The following is a 23,129-nucleotide window of genomic DNA, read 5'->3' as shown; positions in this document are numbered from 1 at the left end:
CTATGCCCGGGGCAGAGAACACAAATTAATTTGTGGCCTGTGTCTCCTAACCTTACAACCAAGGCAGGGAAATATACTCATGGAAAAGCAAAGTTGGTCCGCTGTTTGCACAGGGACCAGAGCAGGACTGGGAACGATATCAAAAATGTTGGCTTGGTGACCTGAGCTTTAACCACTGGCCTGTATTCATGGAGACAAATCAGCCTTTTTCCATTCAACCATTTGGTCTAGCTTCACAGAACTAATCTGGAAGAAAAGATTGCTGGGACATGGCATTGCTAAGGCTACACTAAATTCTTGTGATGGCTGGAATAGGTTGAACAGCATCCAAAGAGAAAGGCAACCAGGGACATTTCAAGAGATGCACCTCAGCCCTCTGCTTTGCCCTTTCTTCCTGCCTATGCCTTACAAAGGGAAAACCAAACTCAACTCCTTTTCAATGCTTTTCCTTGGACGAGACATGAAGGGAAAGCAAACTCTTTAGCATGAGGAGTTTAACTGCTGTTTGTGGAAGACACGGTGCCACCGACTTACCCAGAGATCCCTCTGAGGTTTTGGACTTCTTGTCTGGTCTTTGAAACAAGGAAGCAATGTCACCTCCAAAAATCTCTCCGGAGTTCTCAATGAGGAACTGCACCAACAAGGCCACCTGGCAAAGACATGAATTTACAGAGTCAGTTCCATGAACATACAGCCAGCTGTATAAAGCAAGTCAAATCAGTCCTGGGATCTTCCTTTTCCTTCTACAAAGATGTAATTTCCTACAGAACCTTTTGCTGAAGAAGCTGTTACGGACATGGCAATGTGTCTGTACGAACTATACTTGGAGCAAGAATGTGAACTCTATGAACTGGTACAGTGAGCCAGGTACGGCATGTTCTACAATTTTTCTTACTATTGATAACATCTCATAAGCTACAAGTGTGCATTCCCCCCCTCTGCTGCACTGTCATATTCATTGCTTACTTTGTCTCTGCAAGATGGCTTTAAATCCAGCTGAAGTGGCAGTGTCTAACTTCAGTTGCTCCATCTTTCGGCTCCTGGACATGGTCTGCTTAACCTATAGAAGTTCATTTGCTAAAGCAACTGTGGTTTTCCTTTCTATCCCGGATAAACTGAGTGGTTAAATTCCTCTACCAGCATGGCCACAGCTGCACAGGGGAAAGGACAAAGCCTGGATGCCACTCAGCCAGCACTGTCACTAACTCTATGCCTTCCTTTAGTCTACAAAATACAGTGCCCATAAAAAGCAGTAAAAGCATGAGGCCAAACCCACAAAAGATTACCTTCTTTGTAGACCTGCTCTCCTCTTCAGGCCCAGTGGGACTTGGTAGCCACAGCATATTGGGTGCTATGCAAAGAGCCAGGTTAAAGGCATTCATCTGATTCACGCCGGAATTCTGCTCAATATGATGGAGGACTCCAAAGAGGTGTCTGAGTAAAATGAGGTTGGCCTCTGGAAGCTGGTTGACCAGACTATTCGAGGAGTGGAAACAAAGGAAAACAATGCTGTTCACAAACATCTGCTCTTCAAATATCAGTAGTTCCAAACCATTTGCCCCCTTCTGCCCTTTTGCAACCACTTTGAGACTTCCACATTGGATAATAAAGTAAGACCTTGTCACTCCCCTCCACCAACTTTTGTAAGAGCCACAGCTTTACATCCATGTTGCCTACCCACATCTCACAGAGCTGGAGGGACCAAGGGACTTATGTCCAGAACATGTGGCAGAAGTCTGTAATGCCTTAGTAAAACAATGCTTGCCCAAAAGTGATGCATAAAGCTCCAGGCCAGCAGCACATGAGACAAAGCCATTGCCTGTGTCTCATGCTATAGAGACAAAGGAGGAAGGAGGCCCAAGCCAAACTGTAAGGTTCAAAAACTGAGCCGAACCACTGACAGGAAGAGGTTTGATATACTGCATATCCTACAGGATGCGGATAGACTGTTCTTGCTCAGGGCAGCAGCTTCAAGGCAGTAAAGCCATTTTCACGGTCCCAGTCACCATCTTGGTGGGGGTATTTCTTCTAATGGCCAATAAGATAATCAGCTTTATTTTGTGCACATCAGACAAAAGTTACCATTGATAAGGATCTAATTCCACTGACATTTGGTGTGCTCCTGGTGGCTGCATTACTGTGCCTGTCCAGTGTGCTGGTTCTGGTAACTTGAACTGGTAATCAGAAAAGAATCTTCTAATGACATCTTTTGGGGGAGGTCAGAAATGTTCACAACGTTCATAAAAGACTCTTGAAAGGAAAATGTTCTGACCATTGACACCAGCAATCAGAATAGCTCTACTGTGGCCTGGAGCATTGCCAAAGCATCTCCCAGAAGATGAAGTCTACGCTTAGGGCTGTGTGCTCCCCCTTCTCCCACCAAAAGAAGCTTTTACAAAGGCTTATACAAACCTTTTGATAGCTTCAATCTTATGTGCCCGATTTTCTGTGTCCACAGCTTCCATCCACAGTCCGTGCATGTCTGAGGATAGAACACTGTCAGGTATATTTCGGAGAAAATCCTGAATTAAATATATATATGTAGAGCAGTCTGGTCAGTTTTGAAGTCCTTACTTCGTTTTCACGATGCATATAGTCATTGTTTATTCATATTAAGCACAAGATAAAACAAGACATGACACATACATTTCTCCTCCCTCCCCACTTCATCAAGCTGTCCTCCTCAGGGCTCTTCCACTGCAGCACTGCAGGACTGTGTTGCAGCCCTTGTGCCCTGTCCCTTCTCCAGAGCAGGACTCATCTCTGCTGCAGCAGGCAGAGGACTCATCCCTATGGCTGTGCATAGTTCTGTTTGAAAGATCTCTTACCTATGATTATTGATGGGGTTTTTTCTCTCAGGTGACTATTTAACAACTTAATGTATGTCTTGCACTGGAAATGGCCTGAACATCCTCCCAGTCAACTGTTTTTTGTATTAGGCTACTAAGAGCAAGAGATGGGGATGGTTTTTGATACTGTAGGTGCCTGAATTTTTCTAACCAGATTTAATTGTAAAAGATAGGCTTTTTCTTACTAAAACTTCAATGTCATGAGTCCTCTCATATCTCCCTGCAGTTTCTTCTCTGTGTCCAGAAAGGACTGAGAGCATCTGTGCTGCTGCCAAAGGGTTTCTTGTTAGTGCAGCATCTGAATTGCTGATTCTGGACTCTGTCACATTATTTGGCACTGTATAGATACCACGGTTATCTTGGAGGTAGACGTTACTATATCATCTGCTGAAGGCTGTTTTGTACAGAGAGGTGCAAAATGAAACACTGGCTTGAAGGTCACTGCATATATCTGCATGTGAAAGCAAGCACCACTCAGACAGATACCTTTGTGCACACAGATGGACCAAGCCATCAGATGAGAATGTCTCTTGCTGGGGAAATGCTTCCTATACCTTCCCCAAACTTTCCTACCCATAAAGACTCATGTTGCTTCCTTAAAGAAGGTAGTTACTATTAGCCCAGACAGCTGAGTTACTTGGCCAAACATACCGTGATGACTGCTGCAGCCACAAAGACTGACTCTCCATCCACCTGGACATCATCTCCAGAGTTCAGCTTCTCTTTCAACTCCTTGCAAGTCTTGGCATTGGCAGAACGTCTGAAAATGCCCCTAGTAGAGGGACCTTCATGGTACAGCAAGAGCAGCATATCCTAAGAAAAAGCCCAATTGTACTTAAGAGCCTAACACTTTACCCTGTAGTTTGTGTATATTATATCTCACATAATTATAACATAATAAGACCTAGTCAGTACAGGAAGAGGACAGACATACAAGAGATTTGTCATGATTTAACCAGGGACAAGAGCCTGTCAGCTAAGTTGCCAGTACAGTTGATTTGGGTACGCTTATCCTGGGGCAAGTGTGAGTCCATTGGACTCTTTTAGTGAGTGAGGTCTAAGCTATGTAGCATATGGACTATGGCATAGTCCACTGACATTGCCCCTTGGCAACTTGTGATGACCTGTTTGGAGACACCCATTGAAATGGGATGGACATGTTTGGACAAAGCAATATGGATTACACAGGAGAGGGATGCTCTTACTCTTGTAACTGAGCTAGATCTGCACCACAAGCAAATGATGGTCTTTGTCATCCAACCCTCATAAATTCCACAAGTTCTAGGCTAAACACATAAAGTTTATGTCAGGACAATCAGTCCAGGCTGCTCCTTACCATAATTGGCTTGGGAAGGATCCCATCAGGACAGACAGAAGACAGAGACAGACCGAAGAGCTTCCGTGGGGTGGTAGGTGACTGTGAAGGAGGGCTGCCCGTGGGGGTGCTGGTGCTGCGGCGCAGGGCCCAGTCAATCAAGGACTTTTTCCTCTTGGTGTGTTTCTGCAGTGACTCTGAAAGAAAACACAGACCTTCATTACACATCTGTCTGTCCTTCTACTGGCCAGTGAGTGATCTACAATGGAGGCAGAGTTCCCAGCTGAGCAAGGACTTTCTACCATCACTTGTTTAATAACTACACTCTAAATGGGGACAGTCAGGTAATACACAGCAGTGAAAACACTTGTTCATCTCCCAGCCATCAGCAAAACTTCTATTCAGTTACTGTTCTTGAGTGAACATTGCTGCCTGTGCAGTGTAAGAACGGTTTGCAATTGAAAGCTAATCTAGGACTGAAAGCCAATTCTGAATATTTTCACAAACAAATTTAGCTTCTCTGCAATCTCTTCCTCTACACATACATTCAGGTATGAGAATGACTCTGGGATATGTATACAAAGTTAGGAAGAGTTCAGCATTGCCATGGAACACAACTGTCTCTGCTGGGTTTTAATGTACTCCTGCAACCCCTACCTCTCCTCAGCTGCATTGGAGCTTGGGGCCTGGGTTTCAGAACAAACTGACACTGTTTTTCCTTTGGGAGCTGATCAAGGAAGGAAGCTTCTGTCCCATCAGCCAGAAGGGTGTTATTGTTGATTCCTTGTTGCTGGTCAGCAGAGTCCCGGATACAGCTCAATGCGATGCTGAAAGGATGTTCATGCCCTGTTGAGCAGAGAGATGTATAAAGAGCAAGAAGAGATGCAGAGCTATGTGAAAATAGCTCCAAATCTGGGCAGGAGGACGTAGCCACATCCAACGGCTCCTTCTGCAGCTGGACCTCTAAGCAATGTTGTTCAAAACCTCCACCTGTGGCCTAAAGAGGCCAGAGCACACCTATGCATACATGTGATCATTGCTTTACAAGTAAGTTCATCCAGTTAAACCTGGGCAGCCACTCTTCATTAGCAGCTCTCCAGCACATCACCAACAAAGCACATTAATTGGGTTTATGCTCTTATTAATAGGCTTATGGGCCCCACTGCAGTAACAAAATACTCTAAGTATTGCTCTGTGTAGGAGTTGGCTTATTATAACAGTTTAGTATGTATTGGATGGATACAGAAACTAAGTATGTGTCATGATGAGTTGGAAAACATCAAAACCCACCCAAAAATAAATGTGAAGTCTAAAGAGTCCCAGAATAACAGTCTTATTATGAGAACATGGTCTTTGGAGCACGATCTCTTTAATAAACTGACATGTACAAAGTTCCTTGGAGAGCCTGGGGACTTATATATTGGGTTATCACTGAAAACCTAACAACATAACACAGAGTTAATGCAAAGATTACTCATTCAGCGTAACTAAGCAGTATGTTATAAGGCAAAACAGTTGGAGCAATGGCTGCACTGTCTGTCAGAGAAGCAAGCAGCAGTTTAAATGCTTACCAATGAGAGGGTAAGCAGGGTCATCTTTTCCTGAGATCACCCAGAGGTGGTGTTCACTTGTCTTGCCCTGGAGGTGGAGGAACAGAGAAGAGAAAAACATCAGGTAAAGGGGGCCAGGGTGAGGGTCTATGAGGTTGCACTCAGAAAGCAACACACAGCAACAAAGGACTGAACAGACCAAGGAGCCAGATGTCCACAGCTATTGTTACACACTGTAACAGGCATGGCTGGACCACTGCAAATGGGCACGGCTCATCTGATAACATCACTGCTTTGTTCAGTGTATCATTTCATTAATAAGCCTTTGACAAGCTTGACTCAATCCTAATGCTGGATTGCAAGCATGAAGTCCTCTGAAATCCAATGGACTTCCATATACACAGTTTGAATTTAATGCAGATGTATAAGCATGTCTGTGTTTCTAATACTTGGCACTCGCACAGATTGCTTCATCTTGTAGTCCAGAAAGTATTAATGCCTGACTGGTTAGCTACAGCACATCTCCACATCTGCACTGTCCTGTCAACTGGATGTTGCCAGCTTCCTTAGCTAAGACCTAGTGACTATGCAACTGCCACTTACAGGAAGCCCAAGCTGCTCAAGGGTCTTCTTCATCACACCCTCCGCAGTTTCCACATTGGACACATTGACTGTGGTAGTCTAGAAAAGAACACAGAGAAAACAGAGGGAGCTAATAAGAAGGGATGAAGTTTGGTTGCAGTTTCTTGTAGCTTGAAAGTTTGGGGGAAATGTCACTTATCTGTTTATTGACTGTCTTTACTAAATGTTGATGGTTAGAAGAGTTGTACTGGAATCATTATTAAGGGTGATGGCTACACATTGTGAAAACTGTTCTCCACTATTTCTTATATCATGGATTTATTATACCGTCCAAAGACTTAGTCCAGTAGAAATCCCAGGATGTAGGTGGTGTTCAGATGCTGTATTTGATCACATCAGTATTTGACTGACCGTAGTGCCACTGTCACTCCAGAAGGTGAACATGGCACAAGGCTAATAAACCACAAGTGTCAGGGTTGCTCTCTGAGGGAAGAGTACCCAGGAAGTAAATGTCACCGGCCAAGCTTGGCATGAAGCCTAGAAATGTATGCTATTAATATGAAGAGACTGGGGCACATTCCAGTCTAAATTAATTCAGAACACATCAGCAACTCTTTCATGATCATTTTCCTCATCTTATTGCACTGAAAATAGGAATGGCTGGACACTCAACCACAGATTTAACCACAGTTACCACGTGAAGCAGAAGGAAAAGAGTAAAAAAGCCAGAGGTGAATAATCTTAAGAATTAAATGCTTTTTGGTAAGGGTCTGGCTACCTCCTCATTTCCTAAGCCAAAACTGAAGCCCATTCCAGTGGGAAGGATGCAGCTGCACAGAGGCACACCCTCTAAAACCTTTTAGTGGGACTTGAATTCTAAACAGAGGTGGCAGCAGCAGCCCCACAGCCCTGCCTTCCCACCCCTACCCCATAGATCTCCACGTAGCATTGGTCTGAAGAGCAGGTTCTTAGTTTACTTACAGAGGAACAGTTGTCAGCATCCAGCACAAAGATCTGAAGTGATAGATTCTTCGGGTATTCATTCTGTTTTACCTCATTGATATGCCTGGAAGTCAAAGAAAAGGGGAGGGGATATAATTTCCTAACCAAACTTGAGAAGGACCCTAAGAAGGATCCTAGAGATCCAAGGGACCTGCTCCTTGGCACTGTAATAAATACAGCTTAATTACATCAGTAACAATAATGTGCAATGCTCATAGTGTGGTCACATGCTCTTAATGGCTTATTCATTTGAGGTCCAAGACTAGCAAAACCTCACATGACAGCTCTTTAATGCAGACAGATGTGTTTAGCACAACACATTCCAGCACCCTTAAGACTATTACTATTCTCCATGAACCAAGAGGCTTCTTCCCCTCTCTGTACCCATATAAACATTTCTGCCTGGAGATGTTAGTGGAAACAACATATAAGAACATAACATGAAAACGAAATAACTGTGGCCTCCAGATGCCACCAAATACAATCTTCAAACAAAACCCCCCCAACATTTGAACAATCAGTAGCATTCATGCCATTTCCATAGTCATTAGCAAAGCCAGCCTCCAGCTCCAAAGGAAGAAAGGTGCTCCATCAATGTTATCTTCTAGTGGGTTTTGTCTTTTCTGGGCTGTTAACACCAATATTGCTTTCAAGCAGGGCTTCTACATTCAGGTTTCAAAGGTGGACTTCAAACAGGAGCTAAACACCTCATGTACTGAAAATCAGAGGGCAACTTGGCACCTAGCATGACAAATGTCTTTGAGGACTGTAGAGGAACCACCCAGGAGGATGAAAGGAGGATCACTTACCACAGTAATGCTGACAGCCATCGCTCCTTCACGTCAGCTGAGCTGGAGATAAAAAGGGAGGCAGATGATCAAACAAGTGCTGAGCGGGTAACAGCCTTTGGAAACTGTACCCAGTTTCATTTATATATAGCTGCAAGTCAAAGTTCCTTCCTGCAGAGCCCTGGAACAAAAGCACGGTCCTTTCCTGCCTCTATCCTATTTTAACAAGTAACAAAAATAATAATAACAAAAAAATCCCAGAAACAACCTGGGCTACATTTCCTGCCCAGGCTGGTGAGTGTGGAGATAAGGGACAAATATCTTTCTGTGATGCTGGAGTTAACTCATCTTGTAGGCCCTTATTATTCTTGCAGTGACCTTTAATTGCTATTTTCTTTCTCCTATTATTTCCTTCCCAGTGTCTGCCGTTCCTAGAAGCTTCTGCTGCCAACATGGGTTACCCAGGTCTCAGTGACGTGAAGGAAATGGAACTGCTGTTGAGTTGGGACTAAGACACAAAAGGCAAGTTGCACGTCAAGAGGATGAATCCTAACTGGGAGTGCATCACCTGGGAGAGACCATCCTGATCCCTGTAAACGATGAGGCAGCATGTATGAAAGCGTGAAACCAAGGCAGCTGCCCCACAGAAGGAAAAGCATCTAGTGGGGCACAACTTCCTAGGGGTGCCAGCATCCCTGAGGATGGGGTGACCCTGAAGATAGCTGACTCTCTGCTTTGCAGAAGAGAGTATGAAGTGGAGATGCCTGAGCCAGCTGAGCTGCCTGTGGGTATGGCAGCTCTAGATTCAGTTTAGCCAGGCTCCAGGTAACAAAAAACTCATCTGCTTTTTGGTGGGCTTTATTAGCTCAGGCACAACACTGGGACAGCCTTTGAGATGGCACTTGGATATGAAGGGCCTATTCTTTAGCCTGCTCCATGCCCCCCTGCATTTCTAGTTTTGGGGTTAGCAAGGGCTGAGCGAGCTCTGGACTGTGCAGCTTGTGTGCAGACCCATCCTGAAGAACCTTTCTAGTTCTATAGTTAGTTTGTTGTGTGGCCTTGGGACACTGTGACAGATAGTGCAGAAGGAAGGTTTGCCCATGCCACACAAGGAGCGGATAAAGGTTTTAATCACAGCACAAGGCAATCTGGCAGTTTCATTGACTTAACTAACCTGTCCTTCATAATGAAAATCTCCCAAACTAGGGCTAAGCTCCTACAGAAATGGCTGCTGGCAGGTGCTGAAACATCATGCTTGTAAGTTATATGACGGGACAAGCTGGTTTGCTATGGCAGATTTGGTGGTGATGTTCCAGATACTCTTCAGCAGGCTTAGCCATTCCTTTAACAACACTTGCAAGCCCCTCTGGTTCTCTAAAAGGCTCCCAGGGACCAGCCTGAAGGTATCTTTCTAAGATGACCATCTCCCAGTGTCCAGGTCTTTACCACACTGTCTAATGGGAGTGGAAGTCCTCTACTCAATGGGGAGAAGGGTTGTAGTAGAGTTTAGGGCCCTACAGCCTCAGTCATCATTTCACTTAACAGGCTGCAGAGGAAGGTCTGGTGTCTGATGAGGTACCTGAAGGTGACAACATAGTTGGTGATAGGCCAGCCGATGACAAAGGAATTCTCAGGACCCATCTTTTTCTCTGTCACTTCACTGAGGCAGGTACCAGTCCACACTTCACTCAGATGCACCTGCTTTTTCAGCTTCAGGCTGGAGGAGGACCTGCAAGTCAAAGGATGGATTTCTTAGGCCAGATCCCAACCTTTCAGTCATGAGATACAGTGATGGCAACAAGCCTCCCCAGAACTAAATGCCTGGGCATATGGAGGGAATACAAGAGATGCAAATGGATTTTGGGGCTGGTGGCTGCAGTGGGACAGCTTAGGGCGATGTGATTCACTACAGCCACATGCAGGTAGCTGGTGATTTAGGCTAATTGCTGTACATGCTAATAGCTGGAGTTACCTAGGCTCTTAATTTATGTGTGGCAGAAGTAGCCAGGCCAGGAATGAATTTTCTGCCCTTACTGCCTCATGCCCTCATACTATTTTTTCAAGAAGCCACATAAGGAAAAGGGCAAAACCAATCAGAAAACCTTTTCCTTCAGGAAAATAAAGCAAAGCATTAATAGCAGGAAGCCTTTCTATAGGGGGAAAGGGGAAGAGCCACATTTTAGATCCACATTTGTAAAGAAGAGTGGTTTTGATGCCCTCTCCACAAATAGCTCAGAGCCTAACATTAACAGCACATACTGGGGCAGAGAGGTGAGTGTGAATTCCTCTTACTTGGACTTGGCGATGACCAGCACATCACTGAACAAGATCAAATGTCTTTCCTGGGTCTGCAGGCCCACGGTTAGCTGTACACGCTCATCCAGGATGAAAGTGGAGCCCGGGCTGCTGAACACCCCACTTGGCAGCCCATTGTCTGAATGGGAAGAGGAAAGGGTGGATTCCCTAGGGAAGGAAGAAAGATCATAAGACTTTGTCAGCAGCTTTTCTCACACAGGTTCATGATCGAAGAAAGGCAACTGGTTTGGAACAGCATCATAGCCCTGTGCTTCTCCCAGCACTGCCCCTACTGCTCTCCCTTCTGAACTGCATTTGCCTGCCTCTGCCCAATTGATGTTATCAGCCTCAGACAGATGGAACACTGCCTAAATGCCCACACCAAACCGGGGAGGCTGAGCTGATGAAACATTCCTTTTTGAGTTATTTCTCACTCAGGTAAAACACTTATTTCCCACACGTGCATGTGAGCTATGACTCATGGAAAACCCAATGGCTCATGGCACTGCTCAGCCTCGTGTGAGGGAGGACTACCATTTCTGCACATGTTTTCCATCCATTCTGAACTGCTTGTCAATGCTAGGGCTGCAGCACAGAGAAAACAAACTGCATGTACCCATTTAATTCCAGCCATCTGATTGCCTGGCTGAAATCCAGCATCTTGTTTCTCCTGAGAAAGATAAAGATGCTGACCATTTCCCCAAAACCACAATGGTTTTCGCATGTTGACTGCAATCAACAAGTCATCGTTGGAATTGAACCAGATCCTTTCTCTATGCTCTCCCCATCTGGAATAGCTCTGCCAAATGCTAATCTCCCCATTTGCCTCTCAGCATCCTCCTCTGTGCTGCTCCTGGCTCTGGTTGGTAGTGGCTAGCAGTACAACAGGTCCCATAGTTTCATGGAGAGTTGCAAGGAGAATTCCCTCTTCCCTCCTCACCTCTCCACAGCCACTAACAAGAGAATTCTTGGCTTATGCATCTGTTGCCTTTACAAGTGAGAAGCTAAATCACCCTTAAACTTGGTGTTAAAAGCTTTCCATGTGCGTCAATTGAGCAGTGGGAGCCACACCACCTCACAGTCTCAGCAGTGCGTTTCCTAAAGCTGGAGGAGTTACACAGCTCTGTGAACACAACAGCAGGATAGCCAAAAACTCTCACCAATACTCTGGTGGCCTAAGCAGAGATGGCATTGTACCAGCTCCCTCCATAGCAATCCATCATGAGAAGCGTTTAAAGCCTCCCTCCCTCAGGAGGATATTCTCCAGCCAAATAAAGTCAAGAATTTGTTTCTCTTTGCTTCCTTTTTTCTAGTGCAATTTAGAAAGGGGTGGGGGCAATGACAAAGAAGCCACATAACTTGGTCAGGAAACAACCAAGAGAAAATCAGTCCTGCCCATGATAATCCTATGAGGCTGACCTCATGGGGACAGGTCCATGGGGATGATGCTCATATTACCATGCTTCACCCAGTTCCCATGGCCTGATGGGCTGGAATGCAGCAAGATGCATGTCTGGCATGTCTGTACCTGGCTCTACCTGCTGACACTCCTGGTGCTTTACACCTGCAGGAGCAAAGCATCAGTAGAGCACTGGATAGCTCTAGAGTGGCAGGCAAGAGAGGGAGCTTCTCACCACCCAAGCTGGTAGATAGGGAAAGCTGGTGTCATCCGACAGGGATGTGACTGTCCTGGAGGATGGCTGGTACTGATGGCTCTCCCACCAAACATCCTGAGCTTATGCCACCCTACACAACACAGGCAGGATGTCGGCAGAACGGTGGAAAAAGGAGTCAGAAAGGTGTTTCTTCTACCTGGAATGGCACTTTGACTTGCCAAGGGCTTTAGTGATGGCAGAAGGGGTAGATCGTCTTCTTTGGACTATGGGCTTCATCTTCTGCAAGACAAAAAGACATTCTGGTTAGCCTGGCCACCCAGGAAGCAGATCTGCTCACTGCACTCCACAAGGTCACTTTTTATCGAGTTAACACTCATGAAACCTCAGCACTGAAAGCTGTGATCTGTGTTTTCAGACACCTCCCTTCCCTTCCTTATTATTAAAGCTCTTGTCAACTCTCACTTTTATGTGGGATGCTTAAAACTTTCCTAACTTGAAATGCTTCCAGTTTTCACAGCCAAAGCTCAAAGTTATGACATGAAAATAGGCAGAGAAAAAAACCACATGCCAGGAAAAACTTCCTTATACTCATGCCATGGGATGGTTTGTTAAGGTAAGGTATAGAAATCCAACTTAAGGCTGGACAAAGCTATGAACAGTATACACATAGGGAGCCATAGTATATAGGCTTAAGGAATGGATGAGGTTGTTTGGTAGTTACATTTCCAGATTCAGCAAATAGACTGTTATTAGACCACTCTCCATGTCACGTAACCTCAAGACACTTGTATCTTTTTGAACAGCTGCAGCCACCAAGTCTTGTATAACACACAAATGATGTGAGTGTAATGGTGAGACTTGTGAGTTAGACATGATAACCATCCCAGTCAACATACACACATGAAGGTCTTCTTCTGTTCGCTATAATGAATTTTGTGCTGTAGAAAAATGAAAGGTTTCAATGTGGAAGAAAGATCCTTACATCAATGGCTCTTGCTTAATAAACATGGGAAAATGGGTTGCACAGCTCACTTCTAATTTCAGCATTTGCCTGTATTAGAGCTTTAAGTAGCAGGAAGTCTACAGTATGCTGAGAATTCCTGATCTTTTGACTTGTGAACATACCAAAATATGGAATATCCAAAGAATAAAGGCAACCAGAGTTGCTGTTTGAGAAGAGGGCCTACAGAGACAGTGTTCCATTTATTAACCATATCTTTTTCAAACTCTGTGCTGAATGCACATGCAAGTTCATTCTCATTCTCATGCAAGTTCATTAGTCCCATCTCTCACTATACAAGCTCTGTATCTCATAACCACATTAACATGATGTTAGAGGAAGGTATTATCCTCATTTCACTGGCAGAAAGGTAAAGAACAAAGTCATCACAGTGAACTTGGCTGCCTAGTGTTCAACACATCAGACCTGATTTTTCTGAGCAGCCAGAAAAGTTGGCTCAGGGGGTTGGTTTGAAGCACTATTCATGCTCACACTCACTGGAGCTACATGGGCTCAGCATGGCTACAAGTCTGGCTTCAGGGATTTATGGGAGGAATCCCAGAAATTATGAACAGGGCATCAGTGGCCACTTGAAAAGTTGGTGGAAGTGATTTACCACACTTCAGATCATGTAACTCAATGCTGGAGTGGGACTGCAAGCACAATTTAAGACAGTCATTTCCTAACATACTAATATTTAGCTTTGCAACATCAATAGTGTCCTCTAAATAGATTCCTTCTGTACATGTATACACGTAGTCAGCGACAGATGGGCAGCGATTTCTCCCATTCCCTGATATGACATTGCCAAGCCAAGATCTGTCCTCAGAAGTTTCACAGAGAGAACAGCATAAAAATAACATCAGCTCAAAAATGTTTGTTTTTAAAAAAAGAAAGTCCCTCCTCAAACAGAACATCTGGCTTCCAGAGGTGCCTTAATAGGATAAAATGTTCCTACAGAACATAGCACAGCATCAGTCATGCAGTATCTCAGGGCAGGAAGAAGGGATGGGTGTGGTGGGAAGCCCTGGCAGGCTGTCAGCAGCAAAGGCCACTTGGATGAATACAGCAGGCACACAGGGCAATCGGATGTATCTTTGTGCCGGGGGTACTGCATTGACATCTTGAATGGTATTGTAACAAAGCCTTGCACATGGATAGTATCTTTCTTGCCAAAGAATCCTATGGCACATAATAACATCGCTGTAGTTAAAACAATCATTTTGGCCACCCCAAAACTAGCCTACCCTTTGGTACAACGTGGCAAAGAGCACCAATGACATTAATGATGGGATTGTAGTGTAAGAGGACAATTTACTCAGAATAAATCTCAGGGGAGGTATCAGAGAGTCAGCACTGGTGGATTTCTTCTCGTGACCGATAGGAACAGTTTCAGATTGTATCTGACTGGTGGCAGCAATGTATTCCAAGAAGCCTTCTGTTTGCCCACCCATCACACTTCTCCAGAGGAATCTGAGGACCAGCACCGCTTCCAGCAGGCACTGGACTGCCTGTGGAAGTGTCACAAAGACAGAACTTCGGGTTTCCAGTGAAATGCTGTGATTGCAGGAATAAGGTATTCCCCATACTTGCTATCTCCAAATAAAATGCTGAGATTATCAGTTTCCCAGAGGTCCAATTGCCTGATCCCAAACAGACAGTAAGCAAACCAGGAAATTGCCTTCCAAGCCGCCACCTAAAGTCTCTTTGGCTCTAGCCAGTCAAGTATCCTTGTCAGGACATCACTGAGATGATAGTCCCACAATCATGCGAGTGGCACCTTACTGAGGGAATGGGACACAACTAATGGGCATAGTTTCGCAGATAACTGCTTTTTCTTGCAAAAGAAACCCCTCTCATCTCACTACACAGAGGAAACACCATGCAGGAGCTTCCTGCCCAATGGTTGTGCTTGAGCAAAGCTGGTCCATACCCTGGGGCTCCTTCATCCTTTTGGATGAAGAGGAGGACTTCACTGTGCTCCTCCATGTCAGAGCCAGGGAGTGCTTTTGCTGGAAGTCAGCTCTGCTCACATTAACCAGGCACTGGAATCAGAGAACCACCAAAGGGACACAGCGTAATCTCTGTGCTGTTTTGATGCCATGGAAACAGATACTCGTTTACCCAACATACTCTGGAAGTGCTTGAACACTTGCAACACTCTGGACCATGTTTGTGCATTACTCATCTCCCAGCTGCCAATTTTAGCTGTGTATTTCTTGGCACGGGGCAGGTTGTGAGTCTAATGCCCCTCATTCCAAACCCATGTATGGCCTACACTATCGGCTCAGCTGGCCAGCGGGAGAGGGATTTTTCCCCCCCACTGACCTCTGCGCTTGAATGTTGTTCTTCAGACAGTCAAGGTGGGATGGAGATGAAGTATGAGGGCACCTGCTTAGAACAGCATGGATCTTCCTTCTGTCACTAGCTGGTTGATTGCAGTGTCTGCGGCATGGGAATGCTGCTGTTTGGTTCAGGTCACATTCCGAAATCAAAACATAATACTTTTAATAGGGCAATTTTTCTGCAAAGCATAAGTTGAAATGTTTTTTTTTCAGAAACCTTGATGTACTGTGTTTCAAAGCCACCGTGTACTTGCTTTAACCCTAGAATCTACTGTGAGATGACAAGACTTGTGCAGTGGGAAGCTGCCTGATCAGTGCAAACAGCAGGGAAGCATGTCTCTGTCACTCACAAGCTGCTGATGCTATGGGAGACTGTAGGTTATGACAGCATGGACCAGAGACCCTGATGCTTCCAGATCCAAAGTAGGAGGAAAACATCACCAAGGAGCTGGTTGTGACAGATCTATAGGACTCTGAATTTCTGGCTTAATCCATATAATAGGGATGCTGCAAAGCTGCAAACCATGGGGCTGGGTGCGTAAGCTGGCATGAATCAAAGGCAGTTTGCAGTGGAAAATTGTATGGCAGGAAGCTTTAAGATCCTGTGTGGCAGGAAGTTTTCCTTCAGAGACCTCACTTCATTTTACTGGAAGGCTCTTCCAAAGCAGGGTGTTTCAATAAAATGCTTGTTTTGAATTCATCTGCATTTTCCAGGGCAAAAACATACACAAGAAGGCTCCTGAATAGTTCTGCTTTGGTTATTAGGTTTGTCATCACTGAAAGAGAGTCTGAAAGCCAGCCTGAAAACAATTGGTAGTGTAGAAAGAGCAGGATGAAGCTCTGCAGAGGCTGTGCTAGGAAACGGGGCTAGCTAGCATGTTTAAAACTAGCCAGGCACGTCCATACTGACCTGCAGTCCATAGTCCTTCATGAGAACTGAACACACAGCAAGGAAGATTTGTCAGTCAGTCTGTTTCAACCCCATATGCTCTCTGCTGAGCCAAGGAATGACAGTCATCTTTTCCCTTCTCTTTGGACGAGGGGAGAATTGCGCGCTGATTTTATTACCGTTGTCCCTTGCTAGATGGAGAAGAATATGGTCTAGAAATTAAGATGTGACTCCGGATCTGGGACATTCACCCATCAGTGTCTAATGTGTGGTGAAGGGAAAGTCCAGCTTGCCTCAGTGAGCTCTGAATGTAGCTTGAGCGTTTCCCCTTCCATTCTCTCCAATGTGGTTGCTCAACAAGCCTCTGCATCAACTCTTGCGGCCAACACAAACAGGATTTAAGGAAGTCTGAAGGTACATTTTATTACAAACCATCATATGGAAATGAGATCAGCTTCACACTACAGACCTGACACTGGCTTCCCTGTACCCAGGGGGTGGTTAAAAGCAGTAAGACCAAATATATAGAGAGGGTTAATTTAGGTCAACCCCTATTCTCAGCCTGCTGATGTTTCACCAGGAGTTCTTTGCATGCTACTGAATGGAGCGACCCTACCAACATGTTGCTAGCAGAGATCCAGCTCATGCTTCCAAGGGGAATCTTCTTTTCCCAGTGTTCCTAGTTGCCACATTCTGTCACTCTTGCTTGTGGAACATTTTGCCATCACTGTCGTTCTGCCCATGTTAGACACAGTGCATCTTCTAGCTGTGAAGATGGTGAAAGGGTATCATACACTCTTAAAAAACCCCAAACTCATAAAAGTGGACTCTGAGTCCATGCTGCCATGCAGATCAGTTATGGAGGATTATGTTGCTCAAGGCACAGTCAGAAAGAATAAAACCCAGGCCATGATGTCTCTTATTATTTGGAGCATCATAGGTTGTTCAGAGCCAGTAATACCAATAGTATCATAAATCTCAGATGGATCTTGTGAAACACTCTCTTCCTATGAATACTCTCATCACCATATTGGTGTATTGTCCCAGAGCAGAGACCTGATCACTGCTATTAATCAAGTGAACCCAGTAAAGGCACCTTTTTCAGTGGTTTAGTGGGACAGAGCAGAAGTTCCTGTATAAATGTAGCACATGGTTATTTAGCTCCCAGGCAACAGTCAAAAAACCACTGAAGAATCCAGTTAAGAGTACAGAAACAATTACCAATCGCTTGGGCTTGGATCCATCCCTGTGAAAACAACTGCTGCTGCTCTAACATCCAGTAATGAGTTTACGTTAGCAGTAGCAGCAGCATTCCTACAGAAGTATCTCAATGAGATAATGTGAGCTGCTTCTGCCTCTTGCTCTGGTATGGCTCTTGTTTATGTGAGCGCAGGATGCTCTTAGTAAGTGCCTGTGTAAGACTGCAGTGGCATTTCTAGTCAGAAAACCCAACTAGAGGGAGTCAAGGCAAGAGAAGGGGAAATTGTTCACGGTATAAAAGGAAATGAGGCATTTAGGTTACACCAACTGAAATCAGCTGGGCCTGCCATGTTATGTTGATTTGCACTTCAAATGAGTTTAAGGGAAAAGTGCACTTTTTGCATGGCTGCTGTTTCCTCCTTCCTTGCTCCCAGACTTCATCTGCCATGTGGGGAACTGTACAAACCTGAACGTGACCCCACACCCAGAAGCAGTTCTAGCAGGGGCTCCAAAAGCTGCTCCCGTGCAGTCATTCCCCTTTGCTCCCAAATGGGGAAATCCATTGCAAGGACTCAGTGTCACCCTACTGGGAGGCAGCCACAGCCTGATGTGCTGTGCACTCTCTGCCAGACTGATGTTGGGTGATAGTGGCTTGAAAACCTACACTCCTTGCTACATCATGCCACCATCTCCTTGGAAGATGACTTGTTTTCTTCTCAGCCTTGATTCCCTGCCCAGCTTGCCACACAGAATAAGATAAAAACCTCTCCAGTTCTCCTCCAAGTATCCCTTAAAAGGTGAGCATTTGGAGTTCTAGACAAAAGCCTGGGCCGTGACTTGGTTGCCACACTGGTTTCCCCATCTTTGCCCAGTTCCCAGCTAGGGGAAGATGCTATATATAGCAGAGATCTGTTGTTGTGATGGTGATCATGATTAGGCATTGTTAACCAGCTTCCTTCCAGCTCACTGCCAGGCAGGCAGGCCAGCATGACTTGACAGGGAGAAGGCTCCAGAAATGTGCTCTGTATGAACGAGTTTCCAAGAGGAGCAGCTCCTTCCCATCAGATCCCCCAGACCTCCCCTGCCTCCCTCTGCACTAAGGTAACTCCACCAGCAGTGCCAGGGGAGCCTGACCTTGAGTGATGGGCTGCAAACACCCCTAGCTCTGATGCTCCCAGTGGGGAAGGTTCTAGGGGCATCCCAAGGGGAGATAGGAGGACAGGAGCCTGTTGCAAACCTTGCCAAGTACCACTAGCACTGAGCAGAGTTCAGCAAAGACAACCAGATCCTCAGCTAGGGTAAATCAGTGTTGATCCTCTATGGTCAGTAGCTTTATACTCATGTAATGTGGGAAATGAGCCAGGCCAAGGTCACTGAACTCTCAAGGGAAGTTTTATACACTGCTTGTATAGCACCATAATGAATTGAGCTAGGATTGCAGCACGAAATACCTACACAATGAATTCATTTAGGAAAGAGCCTTGTGCCTCTGCTACTAGAGTAATAGCAATAATTAACTTGGTGGAGTGCTAGTTTGAAAGGGTTGACAAGTAACAGAGCTATTCGAGCATTAGATGCCTTTAGAAGACGTACACAAATCATGCCATGCCTAAAAATTTAATCTCTAGAAGTGCAGTGCCTATTGACTTTAGACAACAGGAATGATGTGAGCAGGCTCACTTGTAGTGCCTGTGCCATGTGCTGTAAGGCATGCAATTGAGGGAGTGAGTCTGCAGATGTAGACAGAGCGAGACACTCAGGAGATGCAAACAGTCTTGAGAGGACTGATTAGAGGAAGGGGGAGCAGCTTTCCTAAGGGATCTCCCATGTCTATCCTGAGCTTAGTTTCCTGCAAGTCAGAGCGCATAAGACAACCATGAGTATAAGCACTGCAGGGTCTGGCTTTGCCAGAAGGCACATGAAATCTCAGCATAGAGGGCTGGATGTGTTGCTTTTCCTGTGCAATTTGGAGTATTTCCTGTAACAACCTCATCACTAGTTAACTGCTTGAGGTGGAACTGTGTTAAATGCATCATTACCTGGCCAGCTGGAATCTCTGCCTGGGTCTGCAAGGCAGCAGACTCAAACCTTCCTCCTCAGGACTTGGACTGGCCAAGGAGCTGGATCCAGCTTTTAAAGCTGTCAGATATTCCACACCAGGACATCAGATGGGCCTTTTCCCACTACATGGAATGGCCAGGAGAAGATGAAGCAGCCTATGGCATGCAGCCGCAGTGCCGCCAGGTTTCTCATCCCAGGCACAGGAATGTTTTCGGCAGCTGTAGGAGCAGCTCTCATGTTGTACTGAGGCACCACCCCATTCCCAGCTCCCAAACAGCTGCCACGTGAATATCCCTGTGGTACGTGAGGCCCTCGTGGCTGCTCTAGAGACATCTCAGGGCAGGTGAATAATGCAAGAGAAGCAAACCCTATATGTCTAGAGGAATGCCCACCGCTGTATGTGCCCACACAGATGACTCACCCCACTTAATAAGGAGCAGTATTAACTGCTTATGCAGCCCAATTAATAGCACACTAACTGCCCTATGCCTCCTGCCACCCTGAGACTCTGGCAGTCCATTCCGTTTTCTGACCAATGCAACCCTATTCCGATCCACCCAGGCTTGTTTTCCCATATTCCTTCATGGTTAGGTAAGGACACATGTGTCTGTCCATTTATGTTTCATAGTTTGTGCTGCTTCACTTTGCAGAGAGTGAAAATCCAGCGTCCAGAAGAGAAGATTAAAAATGCAGCTGTTTTATGAGCTCTTTGGAGTGAATCACACACATATGATAAAGCACTAACATTCCCTTCCAAATGCTAGGGAGAATCTTTAACTGTCCTGCCACCACTTTAACCCCTTCAATTCCTTATGATCCACAATCAGCCTCATCAATCAGAGAAGGCAGTGCAAAATAACATTGGGAAGCCACAGCCCAGTGTTTTACTTGTGGATGTGGGTCCCTTTGGAGTGACAGGGAAGGGTTTAATGTGAACTGAGCTAGGAAAGCTGGGTGTAAATATTTATCTGAGCCATTTCACACACGTTCGTTTTCCCATGTTGTTTCCCTGCTGTTTCCTTCTCCCTTACTGCTAAAACACAACTCCAACCAAACTCAAACGTTTCCTCCCATCCACAGCACCCGATGGCAGTAAATCAGTTCTCAAGGACCTGACCTGAAACATTTCCTTTTCCTTCCAAGAAATGGAGTCCTGCTGGTTTATTTTATAATGTCCCATATAAGGGGGACTGGGAGAAACAATTCTCGGCTGCCAAAGGCCGAGTGGGTTTTCCACTCAGAGGTGGCTGAGGACTACTTTGACTCACACTCATCTGTTCCAGGTCACTTTTTCCCCCTGCTCCCATAAGCTACTTGTGCCTGCAGGGCTTGCCTTCCTCTGGAGTCTGGAATAGCACCCATAGCGGATGGTAATGAGAGAGGATGTCCTACAAAGCATGGAAGGGACTGCTGTGTCATGGAGCACCAGAGTTCTTTTCTACTCGAAGCAAGTCCTTCTGAACAGCTGATGTAATGGTCTCAAATGACACTGGCCTGGACCCCAAATCAGGAAGCTTGGATTTGTCAAGGCTTGGGTCTGTGTTTCCAGCTACTGAGCACAGACTTGCCCACATGGCACTGTCCTGCACCAGGACTACCCATGCCTGGGAATGGGCACAAGGGTTTGGTCCCCTGATGCAGCACCACCTGGGGTCCTAAACCAAAGGGAAACTCTTCAGTGTCCCTCAGACAGCTGGAGAGGTACCTACAAAGGGTCCCAAAAGCTTTAAGCAGGAAGACAAGGCCACAGCTCCCGTTCTTCAGCTGTTCCTCTATAAACATAAGCATAAAAAATGAACACAAAAATAAACCCTCTCTGCTATTTCCAAGCCTCAGCCCAGTGGCACAGTGATGGTGGGCAGAACCTGTGGGAACTATGGGCAGCTGCTACTGAATCCATCCATGGATGGTCTTTTCTCTGCTAAGCTGAAGGTTCAGCAGGAGGGGCGGCTGTCCATGTATTCTGGACAACAACTGCAAGAGAAGCACAGGATCAGGCTCTGAGCATCTGAAGGGTGTACTGGGACAAAGTCTTTGATGCATTGGTATAACCTGAAAAGCTTTAAGTGCTACAAACACAAGTCTCTTCTCTGTAGCCAGCACAGCAGGTTGCCAGTTGACGGCAACCAAAGAGATCAATAAGTATTGATGTTGATTTAGAAACGCTTCTGCACTTTGAGCTTCTGGACTGGTGTGAAACCAAGAGCTGGTAGCGGAAGCACTTCCCTTCCCCCTTCTAGTACTAGCACAGGAGGCCAAAAGTGATGGGAAAAGTAAAACCTTGTGCTGTAAAACTTCACCTTTTCTTGGAGGTCTCCACAGCTTGGTTTCAATTCTGACATCCAGGGCTGAGTAAATCTGAAACACTTTAGGTTCAGTGGATTAGAACAAACAGCTGCCACCTATTGGGATTTTCCTGCAGTGTTTATTCCCATGGTAAAAACCCACTGCAACAGATTCCCCCTGTATATATGGATAGAACTCTTTCTTCATCCCTTTCCTGCCTTTGAACCAATGCTGAAAGCTACCCCAGGAACCTCTCATGAGGAATCCTTGCTGCTATAGCTCTAAAGAAAACCTCTGCATAAATCTACACACATAGATGGTCTCTAGCATTCAGCTGTGGTATGGTCTGATTATAGGCATAGCATCAGACATTTATGGGGTGATGACTGATAAGACCCATGGGAGAAATCAGTGGGGACACACTTGTATAAAGCCCTTTAAACCATTTAATTCAGGCTGGTACTTTGGGGTAGAAGTTTCTGTTGTAAAGCTGGATGTATATATAACATTGGAAGGGAACTTACTGGGTTTCACAGGATAAGAATTCAACACTGAGGCCAAAGTAAATGAAGAACCATGCTCTTTCTTTAAAAATGCAAATAAATAGTTCACTGAATTGAGCTTTGGCAAAAAGAAGAACTTGCAGAGCAGCCAAACCTGAGCAACAGAAAAATGTAACACATTCCTTCGTGTCTTTAAAATAATCCTGTTCTCTTCCTCTCTCTTGGGTCAAAACTACTCCTCCTGCCATATTAAATATTAAAACCCCATAGACAGCTGGGTCTGCCCAGCTACAGAATTACTTCAGCCTTTCCAAAGTAGGGTCTCTGAACTTGGTTGTGCTGGTCCAGCCCTCCTAGGGCCCAGATAACAATCACTGCAAAACATGCACAGTACCCATGCTCAGTGTGTGATATAGGAAGATATAAACTGTACAAGGAAGAGAAAATGTAAACTACAACCAGATCACGATGCAGTGACTCTCCAAGTCCATTAAGCACACAGCCAATCTCCACTCGAATGCTGTAGTATGAATCCTATCCCTGGACACACATCCAGTGCAAGCTGCCAAGTTGCTAGTGCTCCACCAGCACACCCCTGACACTCACCACATTGGCTTTCTGTCTTAGGGAAGGAGCAGGCTTGTTTCCAAGCTAGCTTCCCCCAGCCCTAATGCAAACACGTGCATGAACTGTGCTCCCCAAGAAAGGTCTCAAGTTCCCACCTTACGGATGATGTTGTTGCAGGCAGAGGGTCAATGGGTGACTCCATACAGGTAACTACCAGCAGCCCTTGGTGCCTGTAAGTACCTAGTGCATACTGAAGATCTGGTGTTTCTCATCTATTTACA

At 45.5% G+C, this 23,129-nt stretch overlaps 1 protein-coding gene across 1 annotated transcript in view; it reads right to left on the bottom strand.

Annotated features, from left to right (window-relative positions):
- The window catches only part of LOC101876715 (rho GTPase-activating protein 20-like), a 32,589-nt gene that overhangs the window by 3,736 nt on the left and 5,724 nt on the right, over nt 1–23,129 (bottom strand). The window contains exons 2-14 of the mRNA XM_034064198.1: nt 12,194–12,276; nt 10,379–10,549; nt 9,666–9,815; nt 8,108–8,149; nt 7,278–7,362; nt 6,318–6,395; nt 5,736–5,802; nt 4,822–5,010; nt 4,186–4,361; nt 3,501–3,662; nt 2,413–2,522; nt 1,287–1,476; nt 535–649 (exon numbers count right to left, since the gene is read on the bottom strand). Coding sequence (XP_033920089.1) covers nt 535–649; nt 1,287–1,476; nt 2,413–2,522; nt 3,501–3,662; nt 4,186–4,361; nt 4,822–5,010; nt 5,736–5,802; nt 6,318–6,395; nt 7,278–7,362; nt 8,108–8,149; nt 9,666–9,815; nt 10,379–10,549; nt 12,194–12,273 — 1,615 coding nt within the window. The 5' untranslated portion in view covers nt 12,274–12,276. The remainder of the gene's footprint in view (nt 1–534; nt 650–1,286; nt 1,477–2,412; nt 2,523–3,500; nt 3,663–4,185; nt 4,362–4,821; nt 5,011–5,735; nt 5,803–6,317; nt 6,396–7,277; nt 7,363–8,107; nt 8,150–9,665; nt 9,816–10,378; nt 10,550–12,193; nt 12,277–23,129) is intronic.

The sequence above is a fragment of the Melopsittacus undulatus genome, chromosome 6, assembly GCF_012275295.1.
Source record: "Melopsittacus undulatus isolate bMelUnd1 chromosome 6, bMelUnd1.mat.Z, whole genome shotgun sequence".
NCBI lineage: Eukaryota > Metazoa > Chordata > Aves > Psittaciformes > Psittaculidae > Melopsittacus > Melopsittacus undulatus.
Note: the sequence above shows the minus strand (reverse complement) of the source record. Positions and strands in the feature narration are given on the sequence as shown.